The sequence below is a fragment of the Octopus sinensis genome, linkage group LG11, assembly GCF_006345805.1.
Source record: "Octopus sinensis linkage group LG11, ASM634580v1, whole genome shotgun sequence".
In the NCBI taxonomy this organism is placed as follows: domain Eukaryota; kingdom Metazoa; phylum Mollusca; class Cephalopoda; order Octopoda; family Octopodidae; genus Octopus; species Octopus sinensis.
Window position 1 is genome coordinate 42,840,720 of NC_043007.1, and position 27,987 is coordinate 42,868,706.

General features: G+C 34.9%; 1 protein-coding gene and 1 long non-coding RNA gene across 3 annotated transcripts in view; one reads left to right on the top strand and one right to left on the bottom strand.

Moving 5' to 3' along the window:
- LOC115217052 (transmembrane protein 87A) overlaps positions 1-27,987 on the bottom strand; it is a 71,370-nt gene that overhangs the window by 2,592 nt on the left and 40,791 nt on the right. For both annotated transcript variants that reach the window (XM_029786631.2, XM_036507430.1), the window contains 14 exons: positions 27,551-27,595; positions 23,986-24,081; positions 21,428-21,521; positions 17,620-17,681; positions 12,406-12,526; positions 11,100-11,162; positions 9,981-10,080; positions 8,689-8,782; positions 6,255-6,332; positions 4,903-5,011; positions 2,872-2,930; positions 1,623-1,726; positions 1,150-1,220; positions 833-906 (listed from right to left, as the gene is read on the bottom strand). In XM_029786631.2, the coding sequence (XP_029642491.1) occupies positions 833-906; positions 1,150-1,220; positions 1,623-1,726; positions 2,872-2,930; positions 4,903-5,011; positions 6,255-6,332; positions 8,689-8,782; positions 9,981-10,080; positions 11,100-11,162; positions 12,406-12,526; positions 17,620-17,681; positions 21,428-21,521; positions 23,986-24,081; positions 27,551-27,595 (1,170 nt within the window). The remainder of the gene's footprint in view (positions 1-832; positions 907-1,149; positions 1,221-1,622; positions 1,727-2,871; positions 2,931-4,902; positions 5,012-6,254; positions 6,333-8,688; positions 8,783-9,980; positions 10,081-11,099; positions 11,163-12,405; positions 12,527-17,619; positions 17,682-21,427; positions 21,522-23,985; positions 24,082-27,550; positions 27,596-27,987) is intronic.
- On the top strand, positions 236-16,601 carry LOC118765408. Its single transcript, XR_005001271.1, has 3 exons — positions 236-356; positions 5,532-5,537; positions 16,566-16,601. It is a non-coding gene; the product is annotated as an uncharacterized LOC118765408 (long non-coding RNA).

The window sequence follows — 27,987 nt, forward strand, 5'->3', positions numbered from 1 at the left end:
TTATAATAACAATTTTAATTACTAATATTTCATATTGCATATTAATAACTACTAATATTTCATATTGCATATATCACCAAAGAAACAACAAATATTTAATTTATTACATTCATTGACTAGTTAGTGTTAAAACAGAAATGTAAGAACAACATACCACCAGCTCCAATGATTCCTGTAAGAAACTGAGTGCAGACATGGTTGTATAATTAAGAAGTTTGTTTCACAACCATATAGCTCCAGGTTTGCTTACACTACACAGCACCTTGGGTAAGTGCCTTATATCATAGTCTTAAGTTGACCAAAACCTAAGATTCTAAAATACAACACATAATATGCTGTATTTTAGAGTGTAAATAGTTGCTTGGAAATATGTGGCATGCTATACAAGTTTGTCCAGCCATTGTTTTTCCAGAGGCATGAAATTAATAACTTGAATTTAAATCTTGTGTACATTAAATGTTGTCTTTCACTGGATGGAGAACTTTTTTAATTGATCCTACCAATAATGGAACAGTATATTTTATATATGAGAGTATGTGTATGCGTGTAATTTTTGCCAATGTATATAGTTGAAGGAATAACCATTGATGAGAAATCAAAATTAAAAAAAAACAACTATGCTTCATGAAGTCCTTTGAGGTACTTCTTAATTTCTTACAGACACACCTTTGTCACTCTTGGGAGAATGCAATGAACCATTAACTGGATCATTAGAAATCTGTAACTAACGACACTGTAGTTCATTAGTTGTAATATAAAATATATAATAATAAGTGTCTAAATGCAACCCCTGAAAGAGTATGAAATATTTTAAAATATTAGAGAAACTTACTGCTTTATTTTTGGAATCTTTCTGTTTTGGAGATCCATTCGAGAGAGGTTTAGCTCCTCTCATCTTCATACCATCTGTAAGGGACAGAACTGAGAATTAGAGGCTAACAGAAAAAAGTAAGATAAATTAAGTATCAATTGAAACTTGAAAAGCAGACTTCTGGCTATTTTAACAAGTAATGCTTATCTAATCACAGCTTAATCAAGGAAAGCTCTCAAAGGTTAAGGGACATACCCTTTCTTCTTTGACAAATGAAGAACAAAAACTAAAAGAAGAAGAATAAAAGCAACAACAAAAATAAATCAGTTTATACTGACCAAAAGCATCGTTCATAACAGTATCGTCATCATCTTCATCTTCAGCATCGAGCAATGGAGAAAAGGCATATCTAGAATATACAAAACAATTTCATATGTTTTTTAATCAAGACTCTAAGGGAATTTACCCAAATATACCATATACATGTACTCTTTAAGTTTAGTAATAAGTTGCTACCTAAAAATGTGATGTATTTTATGCTATCTGGCACATGTAGAGTCAAAGCATCTAGTCACTAAGGTTGAGGTTAATAAAATCATACTGTACAAGACATAAAATGTTTAGGTTTCCACACTTTGCTCCATATACCAATAAAAGCAATAGTATTAGAGATATAGTGAGAAAGAAGTCACAACATATCTAAAAATAAACATCTATGTTACTGGTCTGCTTAGTTACAGATGACAGGGACTACAATTCAATAGCAATAGCCAAAATAAACAAAGCTGGAATAATGATGTAAAATACAAACCTTTGGTTATTTGCAGAGGGTCTCCACAAAATCATAATAACCAAGAGCAGCACAGAAAACAGCAGATGCCAAAAGGCTTCATCAACCCACAATTCTCGCCAATCCTTTAAAGCAAATAAAAAACAAACATCATTACTTACAGTCATAGCAAATCCCTTTTACAGATTGTTAGGATGTCCCTTTGCAACCATCACTGATACTAGTTTATTTACATACAAACATGTAATAGTCAGTATTTGTGTGGTTATGTGTATCTGTGGATGCTTAAACTTTGCTGATAACATTGTAGTAGAAACTGTACAGGAAATAATATCTACATTAAATGCAAAAACATAGTGTGTGACAAGTAATAAAATTTCCATATCTTGTAAACAATATTTCTAGTGACAATGATGATGAAATTAATGTTTGGACGAAACTCAGGAAAGCTGCAGCAGTTTTCCAATGGAAGTGAAATTATACATCTACATGTTCATTGTGGTACCACTAGCTATCTATGCTCATGAGAAAGTTCAACTAGCTTTCATAACAAACTTGATGTCTTTCATAGGCACAATATATGTCTAATATTAAGTATTGAGCATAGTATATACTAAGTATTGAGTACATAGTATCTGTATTTGCTGCAGATACTATGTTATAAATGAAGTTATAAAATAAGGCACAATACAATATTTACAGTAGAAATTAAATGTGCAGATCAGTGAATCAGTAAAAGGTGATGTCTTTCCTTCAATCGCAAGGAGAAATACATTTCTGGTAGATCTTTTTTCAGTTATTTTGGCCAACAGAGAAGCTTCTACACAGCTGCTAACTTGCTAGAAATAGTAGCAAAAACTTCCTCAAATCACACTCAAACATCTTTAAAGATGGAAGACAAACAGGACAATGTAGTCCTAGCCATAAATTTGAGATGGTAACAGCTAGACTGACTTGACCATGCCTGCTTGACCAGAACTAAGGTTAAACAACATCAGCCCTGATCAACATGCGAATATCTACATGATTACATAAACTACTAGAAATAATAGCCAATTCCTTCTAGAATCACACTTTATGAACTTATATTTTACGTAATGCAGTTAGCCCAAATGAAAATGGTCTGGCTGATCACAGCTAGAATGCCTTTGATTCTAAGTCTGCTCAAAGAAGGCTGGCCTAAATAAACAATAATGAGGGCTGAGCTTAATAAGCAACAACAAAAACAACTCTGGATAAATATAATGAAGGTGTTAATTGAAAGACTTACTGTAAGGCAGAACTTGAGTTTGTGCTGGGATATTGACCAAGCCATGTAGGATATGGACGCTGCAACAAATAGAGTGAAATATTAGTTTCAAGTTGATGTCACAACTTACATAAGACAAAAATTGTATGGCACTTCCTAACATGGAACAATCGTATCATCTAAGATGGATATAACTGTATTGAGTGCAAACACGTCTTAATGCTGAAAATGTTGACTTCATAATCACAAAGTTTCAGTTTCAATCCGATTGTGCAGCACATTCAGCAAGAATCTTACTATAGCCTCAGATTGACTCTTCTCTCTGTCTTTTTCTCCTTTCTATTCCATTTATATTTAAATTAGTAACAGCATTTTGATTTCCATTTTGCATGTTTTCTTTTGAAGAAATAGGTAACCCATCACTTCTAAATTAATGCATTGTATGTATGTTAATTATGTAATTACATAAATGTTGTTGTTTTACTCTACTGAAATGGCTGAAGTGGTTTCATTAACTGAACAACTTGAATCATTCTCAAAGCTGTCATGTGGTCCCCCTATTGATTGTACAGTATTATCAGAAATGAATATAAATCTATGGTGTCTCTTTTCCTCAAGATGGAGGCATATATGGTGTCTCACATCATAGACATTAACCACTTTACTGTCGAGAGCAGACATATCCACTCAAAAATTCATTACTATTAACTGTAGAAAGTAGTTTTATATATCAATCTCTCTTTAGTTGAGGAATGTCATATTTCAAAGTAGTTTCTTTTGAGCTATGTAAAGTTTATTAAGGCAATGTGATTTTCAGAAAATCCCAATCCTACTTTTTGGTAGATATTTAACACCATTACTGGAATAACCATGAAATCTAATTTAACAGTTAAAGGCTTAAAATATGGTGTCCTTCAGTAGAGATGTTAATCATATAAAGTTCACCAATATAGTCAAAACTATATGATGTCCTCAATATAAATATATCAGTATAGTATCTTCTAATATGAATATAGCTATTGGTCTGTCAATATGGATCATAAATACATAGAGTTCTTTGATATGATAATAGATATAATGAACCTCAATGGTGACACATATCTACAATGGTGTCAAATATGATGTAAACATATGTTAAATCATACAGAGGTTGCCTTAATGACATGAATGAAAAGTAAAGAGATAAGGACAAACCCTTGACAGACAACCACTTGTACATTATAGTACAATAAAAATTACTGAAACAAACAGGTTTAATAGAAATAAAACAGATGAATAACAAACTACCAACTTATGGATTAGGAGAAAATTGCTTGTGATAGACAAAGGTCCTATCATTCTTCTTAAGTCCTGAAGGGCTTTTGAGAGCCAGTATTTAGGAGCTATGGTAACATGGTATTAAGAGTTAATTAGATGAGACATCAATGTATCTCTAGATATAACATTATAAGATGATCTGATAACCTATCCCAAATGGTTTTACTAGGTCAAGGTATAATACAAAGTGTTCTACTGAGAAATATATCAAGGTTTGACTTCACTATCCAACAACGGGCAGATAGTGATTCAAACTACTATTTTGCTTTATAGAGAAGATTCATGACAAATGTGTAATACAACAAAAAACAAATTTAAACTGTGACTATGAGTTATTGTGATTTCTGAATGAACCAACTTTAACAACTGATGGTCCTTCTCCTGAACAATTCACTCAAAGTTTTCTCTAATCACACAATTCCTTCAATTTGCTTGAAAAAACTTGAAAACTCTGCTGTGAATAAGACTATGATGGTGACATTAACCCTTTTGATACCAACCAAGATGAAACTGCCTCTGACTCTGTAATACAAATGTCTTGTTTTCAAAAGTTCTGAATTAAAATCTTCTACCAAACCTTAATAAGAATTTATGTTCCTAACACTAGCTTAATGATAAATAAGTTATTTTACTAAATTCTTTGTTATATTTAAAATTAATTGAAAGAAACAGAGAGCATCTCAACAGAAATATGGTAACAAGAGGTTTAAAGAGCAGACTGATATTTTTACTTACCCAAAACTGCAAATATAAGTGTGTTGGTGAAATGTCGATAGAGTGAAAGCTTCACTATGTTTCTTCGTAGTCGCAGTGTTCTGGTGGTTTGTACAAGGCCAGAGAAAATGTATAAACATTAAGAAAAAATATTTTGTCTTTTTAGTGTCCAGTAGTTTAATATATGTTATACTTGGAAAGGGAACATAGCATCATATTGCAAAGGTAAGGACAAGTTAGTAACATATCAATGGGTTTTGAAGTTAGCAAGTTGCCAACATATCAATACTTTAAGTTAGCAATACATGGAGAATAATACTGCATATAAGTAACAGGATGAGTAGAATGGGTAAGTTACATGTGTAATCAGTTGTAATTAGCACTATGTAATGATGGTAGTCTCTCATAGTCTGAAAAAGACAGTTCTGCAATTTCTTGCTGAACAACCTGCACAGATGATTTGTTTATAGTGATCAAATGTATGTGCTGTACACAAGCTCACTCCTTCCATCAAATCGACATTGCCTGAACAAGATGCACTGTATACCACATGTCAGATTTCAAAGTGATCATAGACCAATGTGAAATGATGTTTTGCTCAAGAACACAACACACTACATGATCCAGGAATTGAAACCACAATCTCACAGTCATGAGTGAAACACTCAAGATAATATTATTTACATTTGGATACTTGTCCTCATCTTGTTTGTTGTTAACACAATGTTTCAGCTGATATACCTATACACTACGCCATATTCCCATAAGCATATGGCGTAGTGGTTAAGAGCGTGGGCTACTAACCCCAAGATTCTGAGTTCGATTCCAAGCAGTGACCTGAGCAACAGCAACAGCAACAATGACAACAACAATATTGAAAAATACCTTAGGAAGGAGAACCCAGGTTCGAAATTTCGCCAAGACACTTGAAGGCTGAAGGGTATATCAGCAAAAATGTTGTGTTAACAACAAACAAGATGAGGACAAATATCCATCAAATGTAAATAATGTACATAATTCCTCATCTCTCAAATATAGAACTGTACTCAAAATAACTTTTGGTGGAGGATACCAGTTTAGCAACATGTCGCATGGCCTAACTAACATCATATTATTGAGAGTGGAAGAAAATTTACATATGATGGAGGGTAAAGAGTTAGCAACAAATTAGTTTCATTAGCAATTAGAAGCAGTACATTAAATATAGTTGAGAAGGAAAGTTAAGAGTATACTGGCTGTGAGATCAAGTAGAATAAGTTAGTAATATCTTTCAATCTTACAATATAATTAGCAATATATTTTAATATATCTCAATCTTAAAAAAATATTCAAAAAACACATCTAAAAATGAATTTGCTTATGGTAAAGGATATCCACCAGCAAATAGCAGCATCAACAACAGCTAAAGGAACATTGGCTAACATCAGTTCTTTAGATTGGTCACTCTTGGGCTGTGGAAGAAAACAAAGAAAAAAAAAACAAAAATAAAATCAGACAATTTCTTATTTCCTCAGTGAGTTAATATATATGCATGTATGTATGTATGGATCTCTCTATCTATACACACACATGCACGCACGCACACAAATAATAGGTAGAAGTTACAGAGCGACAATGGCCAAATTAGAGTTTGATAAGTGCCAATACATGAAACTCTCAACTTCTGACTTACTCTCTAACTTCTGCCGATGATATATATACATACACATGTGTAGAAAAATCTCATCACGCAATCGAACCAATGAAAGAGCCTCTACCTGGTCACTTGACACGCTAAAAATAGCAACCAAAGTATCCCCCTACCTAAATCATATGCCCCTTATACATAATGTACTAGATTATCCCTAAAAAGATGGTTTGCTGAAGGCTGGAATGTCTTTGATGATAGGTTTGCTGTATCAGGGTTGATTTGAGGCTAAATAACAACAAAATTATTACTGAGACAGACCAACGACAGAGCCTGTATGTGGTTGTATGACCTGCTAGAAAAAGTAACCAAACTTCTTTATATACAGAATAGAAAAACCTCTATTCTGTGATATACATATAGAGTCCATTATGTCTGGGAAGAAAGATGGAATGGTCACAGTTGGGATGTCTTTGATCATATCTGCTCAATCAGATCCAACTCAGGACTAAGCAACAGGTGACGAAGGGAACAAGACGAGGCAACAAGAGAGCCTTTACCTGGTGGCTCAAGTTGCTAAAAAGAGCAACTAAATCTTCCTGACAAAAAAAAAAAATGAAATTTCTGTCTTCAAGAAAAATAAATTCAAGTTTATATTATCTTATGATGTTCGCATAGGAATTCATTACTTCTAGAAAAGAATAAGACAACATGGTCATGGCTGGAGCACCCTTTTCTCACAGATCCATTACAATCAAGGCTATCCTGTGGTTAAAACAATTTTCTTCACTGAATGATGAAGCAGCTAAAGTTAAAGAAAATGCCACTAAGCATTTTGCCTGGCATGCTAACGATTTTGCCAGGTCACCACCTTATTATTATTATTTTTATTATTATTAGTATTGTTATTATTATTAACAACAACAATAGTGGTGGTGGTTTGTCATGGAAGCTTGTAAATTCACAAGGGAACTTGGCATTAATCCTGAGTTAGATGAAGAATCTGAAACCACTGCTACTAAACTAGCAAAACAAATCAAGTAGACTGCTAAAAAGAATGGGCAGAAAGAAACTGAAGAGAGGTGGAATCAGAAATCCTTGCATGTACAATATACTCTTTGAAGTCAAAATGCTGACATTGATCAAGCAACAACCCATCAGTGGCTGAAGAGTTCATGATTGAAAACAGAGACTGAAGACTTTATACTGGAAACACAAGATCAAAGCAGGTTTACCAAAAATTACTAGGCTAATGTTCTTAATAATGGTACTGACCCAAAAGGCAGATTCTGCAACACATTTGATGAAACAATAAACCATCTTATTTCTGTGCCAACACCAAATGAATAACAATAGGGTAGGATGGTATTAACATTGGAAAATATGGAAGCACTACAAAATTGTCACTTCTACCAACTGGTATGAACACCATCATGAGCCAGTAGTTGAAGGTAAAAAATATCACCATCCTTAGGGATTTTTCAGTCAAAATTGACAGAACAGTTTAGGTTAATCAACTAGACATAATTATAATTATTAAATACAGTGAAGAAAATACTTGTAGATTGCTAGATGTAAATATCCCCACTGATAAAACTATATCTGTAAAGAAATTTGACAAGCTTAGTAAATATAAGGATCTAGAAGGTGAAATACAAAAAATGCAGCACCATAAAGCAAAAACTGTTCCTGTTATTGTAGGTGCTCTCACTATGATAAAAAACAAATATCAGAAACAATTAGACAACATCTCAAGAGAATCATATTTCAAAGAAATCCAAAAGATTGTGCTGACAAATACCACCTGCATCCTTAGAAAAACCCTAGCGATTTAAATGTTTGTATCGTGTTGTATTACATGAATGTATTTCTGAATTGCCCTCTCTACTTTATATTCCCAGGTTTTCAATTACAATTCAACATCTCTTAACCTTCACTTACCCTAGGGTGTTGGGTGTGTCTTGGCAAACAACAACTACAACTACTACTACTACATTGACCCTAATACTTATTTAATCAACTTTATCAATGGAAGGCAGAGTAGGATTTGAATTCAGAATCTATAGAAACTTAACCAAATACCCACAAGGTATTTTGTCCAATGTTCTCCCATCTACCTGACATGAATTTTCGTTCAAGTTAATCAGTCTTTAAAAGTATTTTGAAGCAAAATAACTTACCTTTAAGGCTCGTAAGCAACCTTCAATAGATGCCAAAATGAAGTATAACATGCCAACACAGAGGACTTTGTGAAAGGTGAGTCCAAGTCGGGGTCTATAAGTGTAGAGAAAATGGACAACGATGTATGTTTCTTGGAAAGTGAATTATTGGGTAAGATAAAGTCCCTTCAAGGGAGAATATAGAAAAGGAGTCAAATTTTGACTATACGCTTTATGTACGTGATAGGGACAAGAAAAAAGAAGTATGAAACAAAGTGTAGAATGTATGTACAAAGATAGTACAAGGTTAAATAAAAAATGATACTGAATAAGAAAGAAATGGAGTATATACAGCATTGTGTGGTGCTTCCAGGTGAATAGTCCTGCCATTCCAACAAACAGAGTCATGGTTAGCTGAACTGAGAAGGTCCAAGATTACTGTCTTAGGAATTGATAGAACAGTTCATATCACTATGATATGTCTATAGCCAAGACAATGAACTGACAATGTTGAGTAATTGTTTCTGTATGGTTTAGGTGAGAGATAAATTAATGTTCAATAAGATATTAGGTCACCCCAAGTAACTTCTTCAGAATTTATAGTACACAATTTCCAATTATGAAATAAAACATGAGTAAAGGCAAGCATGTGATTCAGTACCAGCAACACCAAGTACAGCTCCTATTGAACTCTGAGTGGTTCTACCATAGCCTATCGTTAACTAATACTTAACAAGTGAAAGTGTGTGTGTGTGAAAGAGAGAAAAAAAGAAAGCGAGAGGGAGAGAGAAGTGTCTGATGAGTGTGTGTCTGTATATCTGTGCAACTAACACAAAGATATTTACATCATTAAAGGGAGGTAACTCCCTAAAACTAGGTTAACTCAACTATATAATAAATAGGAATCAATAAAAAAATTACTAGAATAATACTGAGATTGATATAATTGACTACATGCTTTGAAAGTTTGCCCTTGGATAACCAGAATCTCATGACCGAAAACAGTAAAAGGATATGTAGATTTAAATATTTTGCACACAGACATCAACAAATCTGCAACATTTAAACTGAACTTAAACTACATCAATCTCAACAGTCTTGATGGACTTGCAAAGATTAACACAACTCTTTCTTCTTCACTCAACCATTAAAAAAACAGGAAGAAAAAGAGGGAAATTTGATCTCATACTGCTAAAGTTAAATGTATGACAACCTTACCCACTCAAATATTTAATCTTTCATTCAATCTTTAATTAGTATTAAAAAACAGGAAAAATATGAAAAGTTAAAAAAAAAAACTGTATGATACTTACTTGACTATACCAAAACCAAGACTGACAATGACCACTAGCATGCGAGCCAGCATCCGCTTGAAGCATGAAACCAACTCAGCAAAAATGACTGCTCCTCGAACTAAAAGAGAAAAACATTGGGAACAATTTCAAGTAAGTTTTAATTTTATTTGACAATATTTAGTTTTATCCCTATGTTTTGGGTTCCATTCACATGGTCAATAAAATAAGTACTGAGAATTTAATGGAATTGATTTGATTGGAAATTAGTGGTACTGAACCAGTGTCATCTCTTTATTGTACACAACCTCAACTAAAGTAAAAATTTGGTATACCTCCCAATAGCACTCTAGATGAACTGAGGAAACTCAGCACAGAGTAAATGACATACAAACTTTGAACTATTCAACGGGTAGGCCAACCACACAATAAGTTGATCAACTAAGACTTTTGTGATGACTAAAATTACAGAAGTAATCTGTCCAAACAAACTGTTTGTATGAATATTTACTTTATTTTGCCCTTTATAAGAAACTAGAATGTTTGTAAGGTTAAATGGTTGAACTGCTCACTGTATGGTCAGATATTCAAAATTCTATTACAAGTATTATGCTGAGCATGTGAGCAAAGTACCCCACAATAGTTAGTTATCTTCCAGGTTATTTATCTGATAATGAGTTTCATTTTTATGTCACTGTCAAGTGCATGCTATCATAAAAAGGATTCATAAGTAAAGCTGCAAAAATGGGGAGAAAAGCCCTGGTCTTTCCCTTGCAACTAAACAAAATTTCCTTTTTTATAAGAAAATTTTTTCTATTTTACTGATGACAAAACTAAACTCTACAATGAAATAGAGAAAAAATTCCCTCGACAACACCACTATAACTACATCCAATTACAAATGAAAATATTAGTCTGAGCCTCTACTTAGTCACTCAGCCTACAAGAAGTAGCATCCAAATTTCCTTCAAATCACATTTTACCACATTAAAAAAGGAGAGACACATTAGGAAATGCAGCCCTAAATGCACTATACTTTAAAAAAATAACCCCCCCCCCCCCAACAAAACAACTGATTGTCCTCCGTACCTGTACTGACAACAACATATAACAAAATACAGAATACAAGAAAATACTCACCCGATACTCCAGTGCTACTGATACTCTGGTATTCAGCATAGAAAACTGCCTTCTCCAACATTCCTGCATTTTGAAAGAAAGAAAGAAAAAATATTATTACTATCATTGTTATTAGCACCAAGAGTAGAGTAGTGGCAGAATCAGTAGAGTGCTGGACAATATGCCGTGTGATAACCAGTTACATTTTTTCCTTTTTTTAATGTCCCGGGTTCAAATCTCACTGGCATCAGTTTTGCCATTCATCCTTACAGGTTAATAAAATAATATTAGTCAAATATATGTTGAACCAAAGACATTTTGGTATTTAGTTTCATCCCTCTATGTTTTGGATTCAAATCTCACTAGTGCTCACTTTATTCTTCATCCTTCTGATATCATTTTAAGCACTTATACTTTCCCATAATTCATATGCATATGCTAATATTGTTTTGTGGCGAGAGTCATGACACCCGCTGCAAGAATAGTCTTGTCCAGACAACTATAAATAGTACTGGTCTGAGTGAGAGTAGGCTTTAATCACAAGAAGTTGTAAGGTGTCGTTTTGGTAGTTTGTTGGAATATCGCTTTTTGGATTGTTACGTTGTTGTTACCCAGATTTGTTATATGTTTTATTGTTATTACATGGTTATAGTGTAAAACATTATCATCATAACAATTTGTGATACAACATATTGAAAGAAAATTATTACTATTATATTTATTGAGTGAGAGAGCAGTGCATGCCATCAAAATGACACTGGAGTAAAACATACGAAGCCCAATATACCCATCATGACTATCTGTCTGATAAGAGTACACCAGGCACATGCATCACAACCATATGTGCGCGACATAGTGATCTCATATCAAGATGAACAGTGCATGACCTTGCAGGTGGGGCCCAGTTAGAATTTTCTTTAGGTTGAGTAGCCCATCCTGCTCAAAAGGTCCCTGAATAAGGGTTAACGATATTGAACAAAACACCCATGTTTCCAGAAGTGAATTATCCATACCCCAAAGAATTCCTCTCAACACATGGCTATGATGCTCCCCCACTACTTCTGCTTGTGATCAGTGATGCACATACTGTCAGCCACTAAGGGACAAACAACTAACGACCAAATCTGTGGTATTAAGAAAAATATTTGCTGTAGCCTGTCTTTTATACCAAAACAAACGATATACATGATAACACTTCCAATCAGTTAAATATTATTTATTCCTTGTAACTATAGGTATTCATTCAAAATAGCTCAAATTTTGAATAGAAAGTAGTTATATTTGTAGGTTGGAGAGAAACAAACAAAAAAGAAAACTGAATATTTACCTAGTAAGATAACAGCACCAATCCAAAACTGTATACGAAGTAGGTCTCTCCAGTTGCAGGCCAATAGAAGTAACCAAACTATGCCATAGAAGATATATAATAGACCCATGATGCCAAAGAACTGAAGTGATAAAATGTTAAAACATAAAATGTAATAATATAAAATGATAGTCTCAAAACACATACAGACATGAAGATACAATCACACTATTTCTAAACCAGCTTTTAACCAAACAGAGGAGTCAACAACAGAAGACTATGCTACCACTTGACCTGAAATTGAAATAGTAGCGAAGTCTCCCTTAAATCAAACCATATTCAAAAGAAAAGACAGATTGCAATATGCACCTGAATATACAAAAGACAGGATAGTCACAGCTGAACTGTCTTACATAATAGGTCTGCTTGATTAGGGTTGTCTTGGAAAAAAAATAACAAGTAAACAAAATACCACATAATGAAAAAGGAAGTATGTACCCGTCAAAATTCATATACCCAAACATACACAACATGTACTATCTGACTCATAAGAAACAAATATTTTATTCCATATTTAGACAAATTAGACCCTTACAACTTCAGTTTATACACAACATATATTACTGACAAAATAAAGCCAGGTAACCTGACTGAACACTACAACCAGGCCCTTGGATTCCTTGAGTGAAATTCACTCTGCTATAAGCATGCAGGTAAATGACCATCACCTAATAGAGTACTAGATTGAAGATCATATAGACATGGTTTCAACCCTCAGCCCAAGAGATGCACTGTATACCTGAAAATGAGTACTTGCAACAGCTGGCAATGTTGAGAGGGTCAATTCTGTGACAGACTGGTGTACCATTCAGAGGAAAGTATTATACATTTGGTCAATTATATGTCCTAACCTAATAAACTCCAGGCCCAAGGCAGACCAAAATAGCTAACAAACATTTAGGCCAAGTAAAAAATTGTGCTGGAAAAGACTCGTCTAAAACATGAAAGCATGGGAAAATGGATGTAAAATGATGAGGAGAAATAATTGCCTTCACTTTTTTTATTTTAAGTCTCCTCATTTATTGTTTGAAAGATTATTATTATTATCATCATCATTATTATTTTATAAAGATTGACGTAATTCTTCATGAAGGTAAATAGACAATAAGAAGAGCATGATGTGATTTGTAAATGACCATTTATTTAAGAGTTGGAATGATATTTCAACAGTTCATCTGTCTTCTTGAGATTCTAAAATCTAACATGAAAACAACCGCAGAAACACAATTCAAAATATAAACAAGGAAATCCTGCAGTCCTATTTTGATAGAACGACCAGTTTTTAATTTTCTAATTGGTAAAATGAAAAGAAATAAAGAAATAATAAAAAAAAAAAAAAAGGAAAAATATTTAGTTGAACAGTTTTGTGTAAATTCACCAGTCATTTTATTCATTCCTCCAAGGCATGATCGGAAACATTTCTTCACACTCAGAGTTGCTGAAGCATGGAATAAACTGCCTGCGTCAGTTGTTGACTGCCATGACACTGCATCCTTTAAGGCCCTCATGCTTTCTGAAATCCGTCGAAACTACACCTGATTATATATACACTTTCGATGAGTTGTAGTGCACCTGAGCACTGTACACAATGTTTATTATTATTATTATTATTATGATGTTAGTAATTCACAAATACATTTGTCCTCATGCATTTTGAGGACTGAAAGTGTAGAATTTAGAATATTTTCTGAGAATGTGAACTTTCAGGTGTTTCTCAAAATTGCAGCCATTTGATGTAAAATGTTTGGCGAGTTCTGTGGAACTAGTTATTGTGCCTGACATCATACCTGTGCCCATCAAATCTTTTGTATAATTGTTCTATTGTACAATCAATATAAACCAAGTTGTGTTTGGTGCATTCTGCTGCATACACCAAATGAGAATCTATATGTGTCCCACCTTCCATATAAATCATAACATTTCTGTTATGATACATGATAGAATTGATTTGACTCATGTTGTTGCACAATGAACAGGGCTTACTTCTCTTGCAGCTGTTTTTCTAAGTGCAGCATTCAGAAACTCCAATGATAGTTTTCTTGAAGTTAAAGGCAGTGGTTAATATTTCTGTTATATTTCTATTGTGGCTAAAGGAAAATTTGTTTGAAATGAGGATATTTTTCTGCAATATACAAGTAACTTTCATGTAACACTTTTGAAATGCAAGTGAAATTTCAGTGCCAGTTAATTACTAAAGGAATTCTATCACAAATTTTACTTTGATTGCTAAAATTATGTGTGGAAGTTTAACTTTCCTTGCTAATTTTAGCTATGTTATTTTCCTTTTACCAGTTATAAAATTGAAAACTGATGATGCGATTCTATCAAAATGTGAACGCAAGATTGCCTCATTAATATTTTGTATTTCCGTTTCTGCGGTTGTTTCCATTTTACATTTTGAACCTGAAGAAGACAGATGATCTGTTGAAATATCATCCAAACCGTTAAATAAACAATCTATTACAAATCGCATCATGCTCTTCTTATTGTCTATTATTACTATTATTATTATTTAAAACAGTTTGATTAGGCCCATGCTGATGAACTAGGCTTCTGTAAGAAACCTATGAAACTTTAAGCTGCACGGGGCCAAGTCAAACTGTTTTAAATAATAATATATGAGGGGTTTTCATTAAAGATTTCCTCTAATCCAGTTCCAGTTATTGCAGGAAATGGAACTTATACAGGTATAATTATACATGTTTCTACATATCATATTGTAAATTGCAGCTTTTCACTAGTATTTGTTTGTCTTTTACGGCTGCTGAAGTGGACTAAGGTGTTATAATGGAGGCAGTTGAATGCAGATCAGTGATCAGGTGCTTATACTCGAAAGGTCATACAGCAAAAGAGACTTTCAATGAGATGAAAGAAGTTTATGGTGATGATGCACCATCATATGATGTAACCAAGAACTGGCATTGCTAGTTCAAATGTGGTTGGACATTGGAGGAAACTGCTCCTATTCATGGATGACTACATTCCACCGTTGATGATGACACCATTCATAAAGTGGAAGCCATCATTTTGGAGGATCGTTGCATGACTATTTGGCAGCTAGCCCATGAAGTGAAGATAAGCAGAGGAAAAAAATCATTCATGACCATTTGCACATGCAGAAGTCGTTTGCACGATGGATTCCCCGGATGCTCACACATTTTCAGAAGCAGGAATGAGTCAATTACTCCCAGGCTTTTTTGGCAACATGCCAAGAAAATGAGGAGGACTTTTTGGCAGACTTATCACACAGGATGAAACGTGGGTCCATCAATATGATCCTGAGACTAAAGTCCAGTCAAAGCAATGGAAGCATGATAACTCACCACCTCCAAAGAAAACTCATGTCCAACCCTTAGCAGGCAAGGTGATGCTCACAGTCTTTTGAGACCAGCATGAAGTAGCAATGATAGATTTTCTGGCAAAGGGAACCACAGTTAACAGAGTATATTATGCTTTTCTGCTAAAGAAATTGTGCAGTGTCATCAAAGCAGAGAGGCATGGCATACTGACCCAAGGAGTCTGCCTCCACCAAGACAACACCTCAGTTCACAATGCGCATATTGCCCAGATGGAAGCACACTCCTGCGGCTATGAAATCCTTCCTCATCTTCCTTACTCTCCTGACTTTGCAACATCTCACTTCCACCTCTTTCCACCTATGAAGCCTTTTTTGAAGGGGAAGCACTTTTTGGATGATGTAAAGTCTTGGTCACAGATGCAACCTACCAACTTCCACAGACAAGGTTTTACATCTGCATAAAGCAATGGGAGAAGTGTGTCACCATTGGTGGTGGCTATGTAGAGAAGGACTAATAATTATGCCAAGTTTCATTTATCCCAGTCCTTGAGAAGTGGGTCAGGGGAAATTTTTAATGAACACCCTTTGTATGTAACTCCTGCTAAATGTGTTGAATGCCTCTTTCATTTCTCCACTCATCCATGTGTGCGTGTGTGTGTGTATATACACATACACTGTGCATGTGTGTGTGTGTGTGTGTGTGTGTGCGTGTTTGAGTGTGTGTATTTTATTATATTGCTTAGGCATAGCAATACTAATAACTGGGTGTTAGAACTCAGTATACATATGCTTCAGAATAATGCATCAGCTGAGTACAGAGCAGTAATCATCATCATCATCATTTAACGTCCGCTTTCCATGCTAGCATGGGTTGGACGGTTCAACTGGGGTCTGGGGAGCCCGAAAGCTGCACCAGTCCAGTCAGATCTGGCAGTGTTTCTACAGCTGGATGCCCTTCCTAACGCCAACCACTCCGAGAGTGTAGTGGGTGATTTTATGTGCCACCGACACAGGTGCCAGACGAGGCTGGCAAACGGCCACGCTCAGATGGTGTTTTTTATGTGCCGAAATTAAAATGACAATGGGCCTCATGAAGTCAATGACAAGTAACCGAGACCTTTGGAGATATACTGTATTTGAGAAGACCTGGCAAGCCAAGTGAGACTGTAGCTGTGAACTATCCCAGTGTCACATAACCGGCCCATTTAAGGGTACCCTTCAATCATTGGGAAAGATACTGCGCTTGAGAAGACCTGTTGAATCAAGTGAAATCAGTGTCATGGCCAGTGCCAGTACCACCTGACTGGCATTTGTGCTGGTAGCACATAAAAAGCACCATTAGAGTGTGGTCAATGCCAGTCCCATCGGACTGGTTTCTGTGCTGGTGGCACATAAAAAGCACCATACAAGTGTGGTCGATGCCAGTGCCGCCTGACTGGTCCCGTGCTGGTGGTACATAAAAAGCACCATTTGAGCGTGGTCAATAGCAGTACCACCTGACTGGCCCCCATGCCAGTGGCACATAAAAAGTACCCACTACACTCTCAGAGTGGTTAGCATTAGGAAGGGCATCCAGCTGTATAAACCTTGCCAGATCAGATTGGAGCCTGGTGCAGCCTCCTGACTAGCCAGTTCTTAATCAAAGTGTCCAACCTATTACAACATGGAAAGTGGATGTTAAACGATGAAGGAATAAGAAATTATGTCATGTATTTCACTAGCTTACAGCTGTTTCTGCTACAAGAAGTAATGCACCCACAGTTGAATGCTTGTGTATCATCCTATAGCTTTATCGAAGCTTCAGACATGATGTGCAATGGGGTTATTCAACAAGAACAATTTGAAATATTATAAGTTTTAAAAACAACTAAACTTACCAACAGAAGGGGCCACTCATTTGCAGATAAATATCCATGCTTTCCCACCATTCGAATTGTAACTAGAAATGAAATATACATAGGTCATTATACAGTTGACTCTGATAAAAATAAAAACTTCACAATGGAAGTAATCCTAGAAATTCTCTTTGACTTTCTGAATTCAACAGCAACAATATTACAGTTTTATGAGAGAAAATTAAATATAAATTACATTAAGAAAAAGATATATATAAAAAAAAAAAAATAATGAAAGCCAAGTATTCAACAGATGATATAATGGTGTTAATAATAAGGCCTGAAATTTTGGCAGAAGGGCTAGTCAATTACATCAACCTCTATACTCAACCGGTACTTATTTTATTAACCCTGAAAGGGTGAAAGGCTAAGTTGGCCTCAGAATTTGAACTCAAAACATGAAGAATTAGATGAAATGCTGTTAAGCATTTAGCTCAATGTACTAACAATTCTGCCAGCTCACTGTCCTAATGATGATAATAAAAGTAATAATACAGGTTTCAAATTTTGGCAGACAGCCAGCAAATTTAAAGAGGAGTGGTTTAGTTGATTACATCAATCTCAGTATTTGGCTGGAACTTATTTTATCAATCCTTAAAAAGAATGAAAGGCAAAGTCAACCTTAGTAGCATTTGAACTCAGAACATGAAAAGTGGGAAGAAATACTAAGTATTTTGTCTCCTACGTTAATGATCTGCCAGCTTGCAGTCTTCATGATAATAAAAATAGTAACTAGTCTACCAGTGACCCGTTGGGTCACTGGGGAAGTCTGAGTTTCCCAGCAATGGAGTTTTGTTTTGTGGGTTTTTTTTTCTTTTCTATGTTATATTGCATGCTTTCAATGAATGTGACATCAAAATCATGTATAAACGGCACCTTTCCCCAGAAAAGGAAAGATTTAGTTGCTATTTCTTGCATGCCCTGCTACCATATAACAGGTATTTCAGGTCCTTTATCACAAAAAAAGCTGTTACGTGGTAGCAAGGTGTGCTAGAAATAGCAGCCAAATCTTTGGAGGTGGAATACGTTGAATGCACTCAAAAAAAACCTATGGAAAAAAACTATTTTACACTGAGGTTACAAACGTGTCTTTTACGAAATATTTACCGTATTTTTAAAGTCATTTTCACTTAAAAATATTTTCCCCATCATAATGTGTCTAATGGAAAGGTTACAGTTTCTTGCCTTTCAGGGCTACGTTATTTTCAGTGTGTTTTCCCATTATGCACCATTTTGGGTATTTATACCCCAAAACACCAAATATCTCAAGAACTACTGATCAGATTTATGCGAAACTTGTTTTATTCCATTCAAAGTATTTTATTCAAAGTATTTTACCATTATGTGCCAGTTTGGCTGTGTAACATTGCAAGCAAGCAAGATTGAACTTCACTTTGAATGTATCACAGATAGTAATAATATCTCTTGAAGCAATTAATATAGTGGTCAAAGATCTTGAAGAAAGGAATTCATGTAACTTTACCAAGAATGTTTTTGCATTCTTACTATCAATACAGAGACTGTGAAAAGTTGAATCAATAAGAAGACCAGTATTTCATATACTGATATAAACTTTATAATCTGCCTGTGGCCGAGACACTGAAGTCTCAATTAGTTCAGTGCCCCAAGCTGTAAATAAGCATCACAGAGCAGGAAAACTCACTACTATATACAGCAGTGGCACTGTAATATTGCTGCATTCTTCTTTTAACTTCCAGTGAAACACTTCCAACAGATGGGATTTGAAAAGAAAAAAACAAAAAAGGATAAACTCTGCCAAGCTGATTCACTCTCTATACATATTGCATTGTAAGAGAATTGGGTATAGTTCTTCAACAACCCAATGGGTTAAGAAATTCAGTTATTGCATGCATAGCAGGGAGAGTACATGAATCATTTATCACAAGTGTGATGGTAGGGAAATGTGGATAGTGAATATATTAGAACCTTAGCAGTTAGAGAGGAATAAGGAAGTTTTGATGCACGTGCAATGTTAGCAAAGCAACTGGACATCATAGTTTTGACAGATGTATGCAAAAGGGACAATCAAATTGGTATGAATATTTAATGTGAATGGATGATGTTACACGCTGAATGATGAAGTGTTATGAATTGCTTAAAATCTTGCTCCAAGGCAGTTATGACAGCACTTAAAAATGTTAACCATCATGATAAATAACAGTTGACTGAAATAGTTAAATGGGTGAAAATAAAGTAATATCACTGCATTGTCTTCAACCAAGGATTGCTTATGGAATCTTACACATTAAAGCAACATTACTTTATAAACACTGATGAATGTCACCAAATGGAAGCAAGTTCAAAGTGATATCTAGTTGCATGACCTATTTTCAAATTCCGCTCTTGACATATTTTTCTTTTGCTAACAATCTTTTAATGTTTACTCATTTCAGTAACTGCAGTGCAGCCATGCTAAAGCACTGCTTTGAGGGGTTAGAGGTTCTCAATAATTTTTTAGCTATGGACTCCTTTGATTCCTATTTTACTCTACTGGACCTCCAGAGCAATTCTAAGGATATAAAAGTAATCCTGCTATATTTTTAAACATTATTATGAAATGCATAAAAACAATTAAAATATTTCGTGTATTGTAGAAGAATAAACAATTTATGGTACATAAATTTTAACAAAAAATCTTATAAGGACCCCAATTGAGAATCATTCGGTTGAACAAATTGATCCCAGTACTTTTTGTTTTTATTCTAATGGTACTTTTTATTTTTATTCTAATAGTCTTTTTGCCAAACCACTAAGTTATGGAGATGTAAACACACCAACACCAACTATCAAGTGGTAGTAGGGGACAAACACAATCACACACACACACATATACACACACGTGATGGGCTTCTTTCCCCCTCCCAACTCCCCCATAGTAATCCCCTCACATCCTAACATGATGCTAACCCCCACCACTTCCCACAGTATTCATAGTCCTGTGAACTGTGTGGCAACCGCAATAATGCTGGTGGCCCAAAAATACCACCCAGTCCATGTTGTAAAGTGGCTGGTGTTAGGGAGATCACCTCTAAAAACCATACCAAAGTAGACATTGGAGCTTGATGCAGTCCCTGGACACATCAGATACAGTTAAATCATCCAACTCACATCAGTATGAAACATGGATGCTAAATGATGGTGATGATGTTTCTTTCAGTTTCCATCTACCAAATCCACTCATAAGACTTTGGTTGGCCCAGAGCTACAGTAGAAAACACCCAAGGTGCTATGCAATGGAATTGAATGATAAATGATTGGGAAGTAAGCTTCTCAATCACAGTCACACCTGCTCAAACTACTGGGAAAAAGACCTAACCATCATAAAATCACAATCCCCTCTACTGTAAATTTTGTGTAATGCTGAAATTTGTATGAGAAAAAAGAAATATATTGCAGATTTAGATCCAGGACAATTATGGTGTTTAATTTCTTTCACAATCTGTCTAACTGAAAATAGATATTATTTTTTAATTTCATGACTAAAAGTTCAGTGAAAGGCAGAGAGAAAATATCTAACTGTAAAAACACTTGCTGCACATATAAGTATATAAGTGTGACTTAATGTACACAATTTCTTCCTATTTGTTTTGCCATGGACAATCAAAGATAAGAAAAAAAATACAAAGATGCACCAGCATGATAAAATGGGCATGATGATGATGATGATGGTGGTGGTGGCAGTGGTTGTAATTTTCAAAATGTTAACATTAACAATATTAAAACTTTAGAAATAATTAAAAAGTGAGAAAGAAACATATCCAACACATACTATCAGCGGTGAATTCCTTTTTGGAAGTGATTTCTAAGAAAAAGGCATATGGTCCATCATGCCATGTTGATGCCACAAAGGAATGTTTCTCGTGCTGAAATATATGTAAAAATATAAAATTATACCACCAGCTTCGTAACAATGCTTATTATTTTATGAAATTATTAACGCATACAGCATTCCTTGGAAGTGCTGCACAACCACAAAGCAGGTTTATACAGCCCTAACAGCAGTGAGTACCAGAATTGGTTTTAAGAGAAAATGCTGGCTTATCACAAGAGATTGTCATATGAATTGAATAAATATTTTAACTGTTCAAAACTGTTAGTTATGACTCACGAATAAAAGGAGAATTTTGATTAAATTTACATGCTTTTATTTTTTATAAATAAGTTTATCCCTACTTCTTGTAAATGACATGTTTATCCTCATCCATTTGTAAATTTCTAAATTCATCATGAGCCAATATGTCTTTTAGGAGGGTATTAGGGAATGTTTGATGCTCATGCTGTTGCCAATGAACCTTAGCTGTGTAGCTTGGACAGACCCAGGAACCAACCAGGTCATAGACATGCATTTCTGGCAGCAAACATGTGTTTAATAAAAAAGAGAAAAACAAACAAAACATGCTAACCTTATCACACCTTACAAATCATAAACTCACAACTTATCTATGAAATAAACATGAAAGTTTGTCTATTTGTTTTGAAACAACTTTGTCATTTCTTAACAAACTTTTACCAAATTTGGCATGGAAATCTGAAAGAATCCCAGAATAATCCATGAAGAACTAAAATAATACAAACCCAGTTATGCAGTTTCTTTGGTGTAAAACAGGATGGAATAGTTGGAGAAACAGTATGATTTTTAAGTTAGTGGTAGTGAGAGAATGAAGAACACAGACAGTTGAGTAGGAGTATTAGCAAGAGATACAGGTACATTCTAAAATATATCATCACTTTGTGAGGTCAACATGTCTTTTCCTTTTGTCTTTCTTTAATTTCTCTCTGTCAACCACACACAACTGTTTTGCTCACAGTTTTTGAAATTTTAAAATTAAGTGAAAATTTTCAAATTTGGTATACTGATGTAATTTTTCACACTGAATCTGATTTTCACTTGTTTCAGGAAAAATTTAGAAAAATGTTACAAAAGGTTTAAAGTTTATTTTTACCCAATCAGAAAACAGTGTTTGCAAACAGGCATTTTGTGTGTAATAGCTGTCTATGACAACATGATGAGGACAAAACATTATGACAACTGTCTTCCAAGTTTTAACTCAATACTGTGGTTCACAGATCATCAGATGCTTACAATATTGCAGCATTATTATTTCAAAATGATTTCAAGCAATCTCGAATAATTTGTAAAAGTAGAATAAAGAATTCCATTGGAATTTAGAACAACAAAACAAATATAATTCCAATTGAGGTCTTTACAAATAGGGAAAGCTAGTCTTAAGAAAGAACATCATTTGTTGAAGGGAGAAAGACAGAGGAGTTGTATAACTTTCAATTTGTTGCAAATGGATAGTATATGAATAGGTGAATAAAGAAAAAATAAATAATTTACTTGGGTTAAATTTCATAAAAAAGGAAAAGAACAACAAAAACTTACATATTCAGAAAAGAGACAACACTTGGTACCATAATGATCAAGCTCTAAACGTGTTTGACCCAACATACACATAAAGACTAAGATATTTTCTTAGCGTGATACAGTCAAAATAAACTTCTAAAAAATCTAAGCTGCACCAAAATTTTCATTGGATCAAGTACACTTATTTACACTACTACTACTACTCTGGAAAATGATCTAACCATCATAACTTCATGGCTTTTTTTATATCATATAAACTTCACTGAAGTCAGTAACCTGGGGAGCAATGAACTTGATCAGATTGACTTCCTCTGATATACTATATAAATACATTGCACTCACTGGTACAATACATTACTGATCTTTACTATTACTAACAACCACATCTCTTAACTGGCTAGTATCACATCAGTAATAACTGATCAATAATTTCCCTTAACCCTTTAGTAATCAGATTAATTTGTCAAGTGTAATGCTTGTTTATTTACATTGTTTTGAATTTATCATGCATTATCTCACAGATTTGAGATTTCAATGATGTGATTGTTTATTTTTAGAATGATATTGTAGGGTAGATGTATGAGGCCAGACCTGGCCAGTTTGAACATAAAACAAACAGAATATTTGGGCATGATATGGCCAGTTTGAATACTAAAGGTTTAACACAACTACTCAATAATCACTTCATTTCACACATTGATAAGCGTTGATATCGGATACCCACTTTATTAAAAAGTAACAGTCAAACCCACACCAGCATGGAACTTGGGCATTAAATGATGATGACAAACAGTAATAACTTGAGCCAACAAGGGATCTTCTAGAAACAGCAGCCAAATCTTCCTCAAATCACACCCTACCATTAAAAAAATAAAGCTGGAACACTTTTGATCCTAAATCTTTTTGAGCCATGTTAACACGGATCTAAATAACAACAGTAACATTTGTTTGATACTCACCTCTCTCATTGCAACAGTAGCAGCTGTGCTGTTTTGTACAGGACTTTTCACTGATCGTGTATGTCGTCTGCTTTTCAATATATCTTTCGTTGCATTCTAATTGAAAAAGCAATGATTATAATTTCAAGTAAACTTTTAAAGTGAAAAGAGAACAGTAACATGTCAAGGATGAAATGAAAAATTGAAATAACTTTATTAACAAATTAATGAAATATAAAGAAAAAACTCAACGGAAACCAGAATGGCTTGATAAAAAAAATTGATACGTTAGGAGCCATTCTAATAAGAAACTGATAATTTTATAAAACATAACTACTTTTCCTTTGTTTCAATGTAAACATAAAATAAACAATTTAAGGTGACAGGTGTTGCACCAGTTTTTAAAAAGCAAGCTTGGTTTTCTAATTAAATTCAAAGTAATAACTCACTAGGACAATGTAAGCAATGTGGTTTAGAGATGGGAGTATAAGAAGTTTGATTTGAGCCACATGGCTCTGGGTTCAATTCCACAGTGATATACCTTGGGTAAATGTCTTCTACTATGTCTTCATTTTGATCAATACCTTATTAGTAAAATTTGGAAAAGAGAAAATATGTCGGAGTCAGACACACACACACACGTCTTAGTAAATAAGAAGGCAGACAAATCACAAATCCCTTCAAGTAGATGGCCTTTCTCAAACTGTAAAAAAGATGTAGGTAGAGACTTTATAAGAGAGACCCAGTGTAAGCTTTGGACACATAAAAGGTGCAGCAATATCAGAGGAAGGTTAACAGGGAAACTAGCTTTTGTATGTGGAAAATGCACAAGTACAATAAATACTGAAAATGAGCAGAAAATAAGATTTCATCGACTGCCAGGGGTGCAAGCTAGAGGTAGTAGATAGCTTCTATTATCTAGGTGACCAAGTTAGTAGTGGAGGTAGATGTTCTAAGAGTATAGCTGTGAGAATAAGATCAGGATGGGCAAAGTTCAGAGAGCTCCTACCCCTAGTGGCAACAAAAGGCCTCTCTCTCAGAGTGAAAGGCAGATTTTTTTGATGCCTGTGTGCAAACAACTATGCTGCATGACAGTGAAACATGGACTGTGACAGCTGAGGACATGTGTAAGCTTGAAAGAAATGAAACCAGTATGCTTCCCTGGATGTGCAATGTTAGTGTGCATGTCCGACAGTGTAAGCATCTTGAGAGAAAAGTTAGGCATAAGAAGCATCAGATGTAGTGAGCAAGAGAGACAACTGTGCTGATATGGTCATGCGATGTGTATGGATGAGGGCAGCTGTGTAAAGAAGTGTTGATCTCTAACTTTGGAGGGAACTTGTAGTAGAGGTAGACCCTGGAAGACATGGAATGAGGTAGTGAAGCATGATCTTCGAACTTGAACCCTCACAGAAGCAATGAATAGTGACCGAGACCTTTGGCAATGTGCTGTGCTTCAGAGGACCCATCAAACCAAGTCACCCATGCTAGTGGCACATAAAGAACACCTTTCAAGCACTGGGCCTCACAGAGGCAATAGCTGAGACCTTTGGCATTATGTTGTGCATGAGAAAGAAGACCCATCAAGCTGAGCAAAATGGTGGTCATGGCAGATACCTATTTCTTTATTATCCACAAGGGGCTAAACACAGAGCGGACAAACAAGGACAGACATAGGTATTAAGTCGATTACATCGACCCCAGTGCATAACTGGTACTTAATTTATCGACCCCGAAAGGATGAAAGGCAAAGTCGACCTCGGCAGAATTTGAACTCACAACGTAACGCAGACGAAATACCGCTAAGCATTTCGCCCGGCGTGCTAACGTTTCTGCCAGCTCGCAGATACCGGTGACATGCAAATTGGCATTCGTGCTGGTAGCATGTAAAAGCACCCATCACACTTTCAGAATGGTTGGTGTTAGGAAGGGCATCCAGCCATAGAAAACCATGCCAAATCAGACTGGAGTCTGGTGCAGCCTTCCAGTGTGCCAGCCCGGTCAAACTGTCCAATCCAAGCCAGCATGGACAATGGACGTTAAATGATGATGATGATACATAGACACAAGTAAGTAAGCACATAAGTGCAAAACAAGATGGTAAAAACTAGTACTTGAATACCAAAGGTATACAATATATTTAAAAATTTTTTTCCAATCCACCGAAATGTTATTATTTTCTGCAAGAGTAAATTGGCCTTCTATACAACTGTATACCATTAATTTCAAAAGTAGTTGCCCAATCAGCTTCAAATGTTTAATCATTGAGTTGGTATCCACGAACACTTGAATAGTTACATGAAATGCTGAATAACAATTTGTGAAGTTTTCATCAGCTTCAATAAAATAATATATATATATATATGCTTTTGGTGCAAATAGTTTTCTTATATGGTACCAAGTTTTACAATCTTGTAAATAATAATAATAATGGCATTTACATAAGATTAAAGCTTATAGCAATCAATGTGCAATAACTAAGGAAAACAGCCTAATAATGGGAGCTTTCTGATCTGCATGGGGCATGAACCCACATCACTTTGTTAGCAGGACTAAGTGTGTTACAATTACACCAGAGAATTAGCTTCCCTCTTTCTGTCAAATTTAACATGTATATTAGTTTGCAGTTGTTTCTTTGTAAACTAACTTTGACTGCGGCCAGCCATACCTTTACTTGAAGAAATCGACCCCAGGATTTGTTTTTTGCGGGCCTAGTACTTATTCTATCGCTCTCTTTTGCCAACTGCTAAGTTACAGGGATGTAAACACACCAACATTGGTTATCAAGCAATAGTGGGGGGACAAACACAGACACATACATATGACAGGCTTCTTTCAGTTTCCCCTCTACAAAATCCACAAAGCTTATAATAGAAGACTATAATAGAAGACACTTGCCCAAGGTGCCACGCAGTGGGACTGAAACTGGAACCATGTGGTTGGGAAGCAAGCTTCTTACCACACATCCACTCCTGCGTCACATATACATACCACCAACTACTTCATTAAATTACATAACCAATCTAGAACACTTTAACACACTTTCAAATACCACTGTTGGTGTATACAACATATCTCAGGTGTAAAAAAACAAAAAAAACAAAACTATTAACCTATACAAACACAATCACATCTATCACACTCAGTTAGCAACTCTTTTTCTGATATCACTTTCTGCTCCACATGTCTAAGTAGCAAGACCAACTATTAAAAATCCCTCAACTTGTCCATCATTACAACATACACATCACTGACCAAAACAAAAATAATTTAACAAACTTCAAGAAAATCCTTAGGAGAAAAAACCCCCCAAAATAACTTCCACTAATATCTTACACACACACAATACATGGTTGTGCTAATAAAAAAATATCCCATACAAACACCGTTCTAATTGATAATCAGCGGAGTCTTTACATACTTAAAAAAAACCCCCAGAAAATGAACAGAACAGTCATGGCTGGAATACCTGCTTTATCAGGGCCACCTTAGGGACTAAATCACAACAATATGAAAGAAGGCAATAAAACAATAAAGGAGCTATACAATTGCTAATTATGTAAAGAAAACAACTGTCAAACTTTACCTCTCGAGTTATGTCAACTACCCTATAAGATTCAGTGTTCCATTTCTGAAAAGCAAGAGAAACAGTTAAATGAAAAGAATAGTTGAATCCATCAAGGTATACATATATTGTATAAGCAATCAAGAAAATAAAGAGGCTTCTACATGGCTGTTCAGCCTAATACAGACAGCTGCCAAATCTACCTCAGATCATGCCCTACTGTCTTTAAGAACATGACACATTGAATATTGTAGCTTTAAATACTTTACACCTCTACTCCTGCCCTCAAAACTGGACATGATGGTTAGGATTAGAATATTTCAAAACACAGGGATACTCAACCAAAGTTGACCTGGGATTAAGCAACAACAACATCAGGTGGAAATAGGAGTTTGACAAAAATCAATACTCTATCAACATGGATTTTAATTAAGCAAAATATAGCATAAATGCTTAAT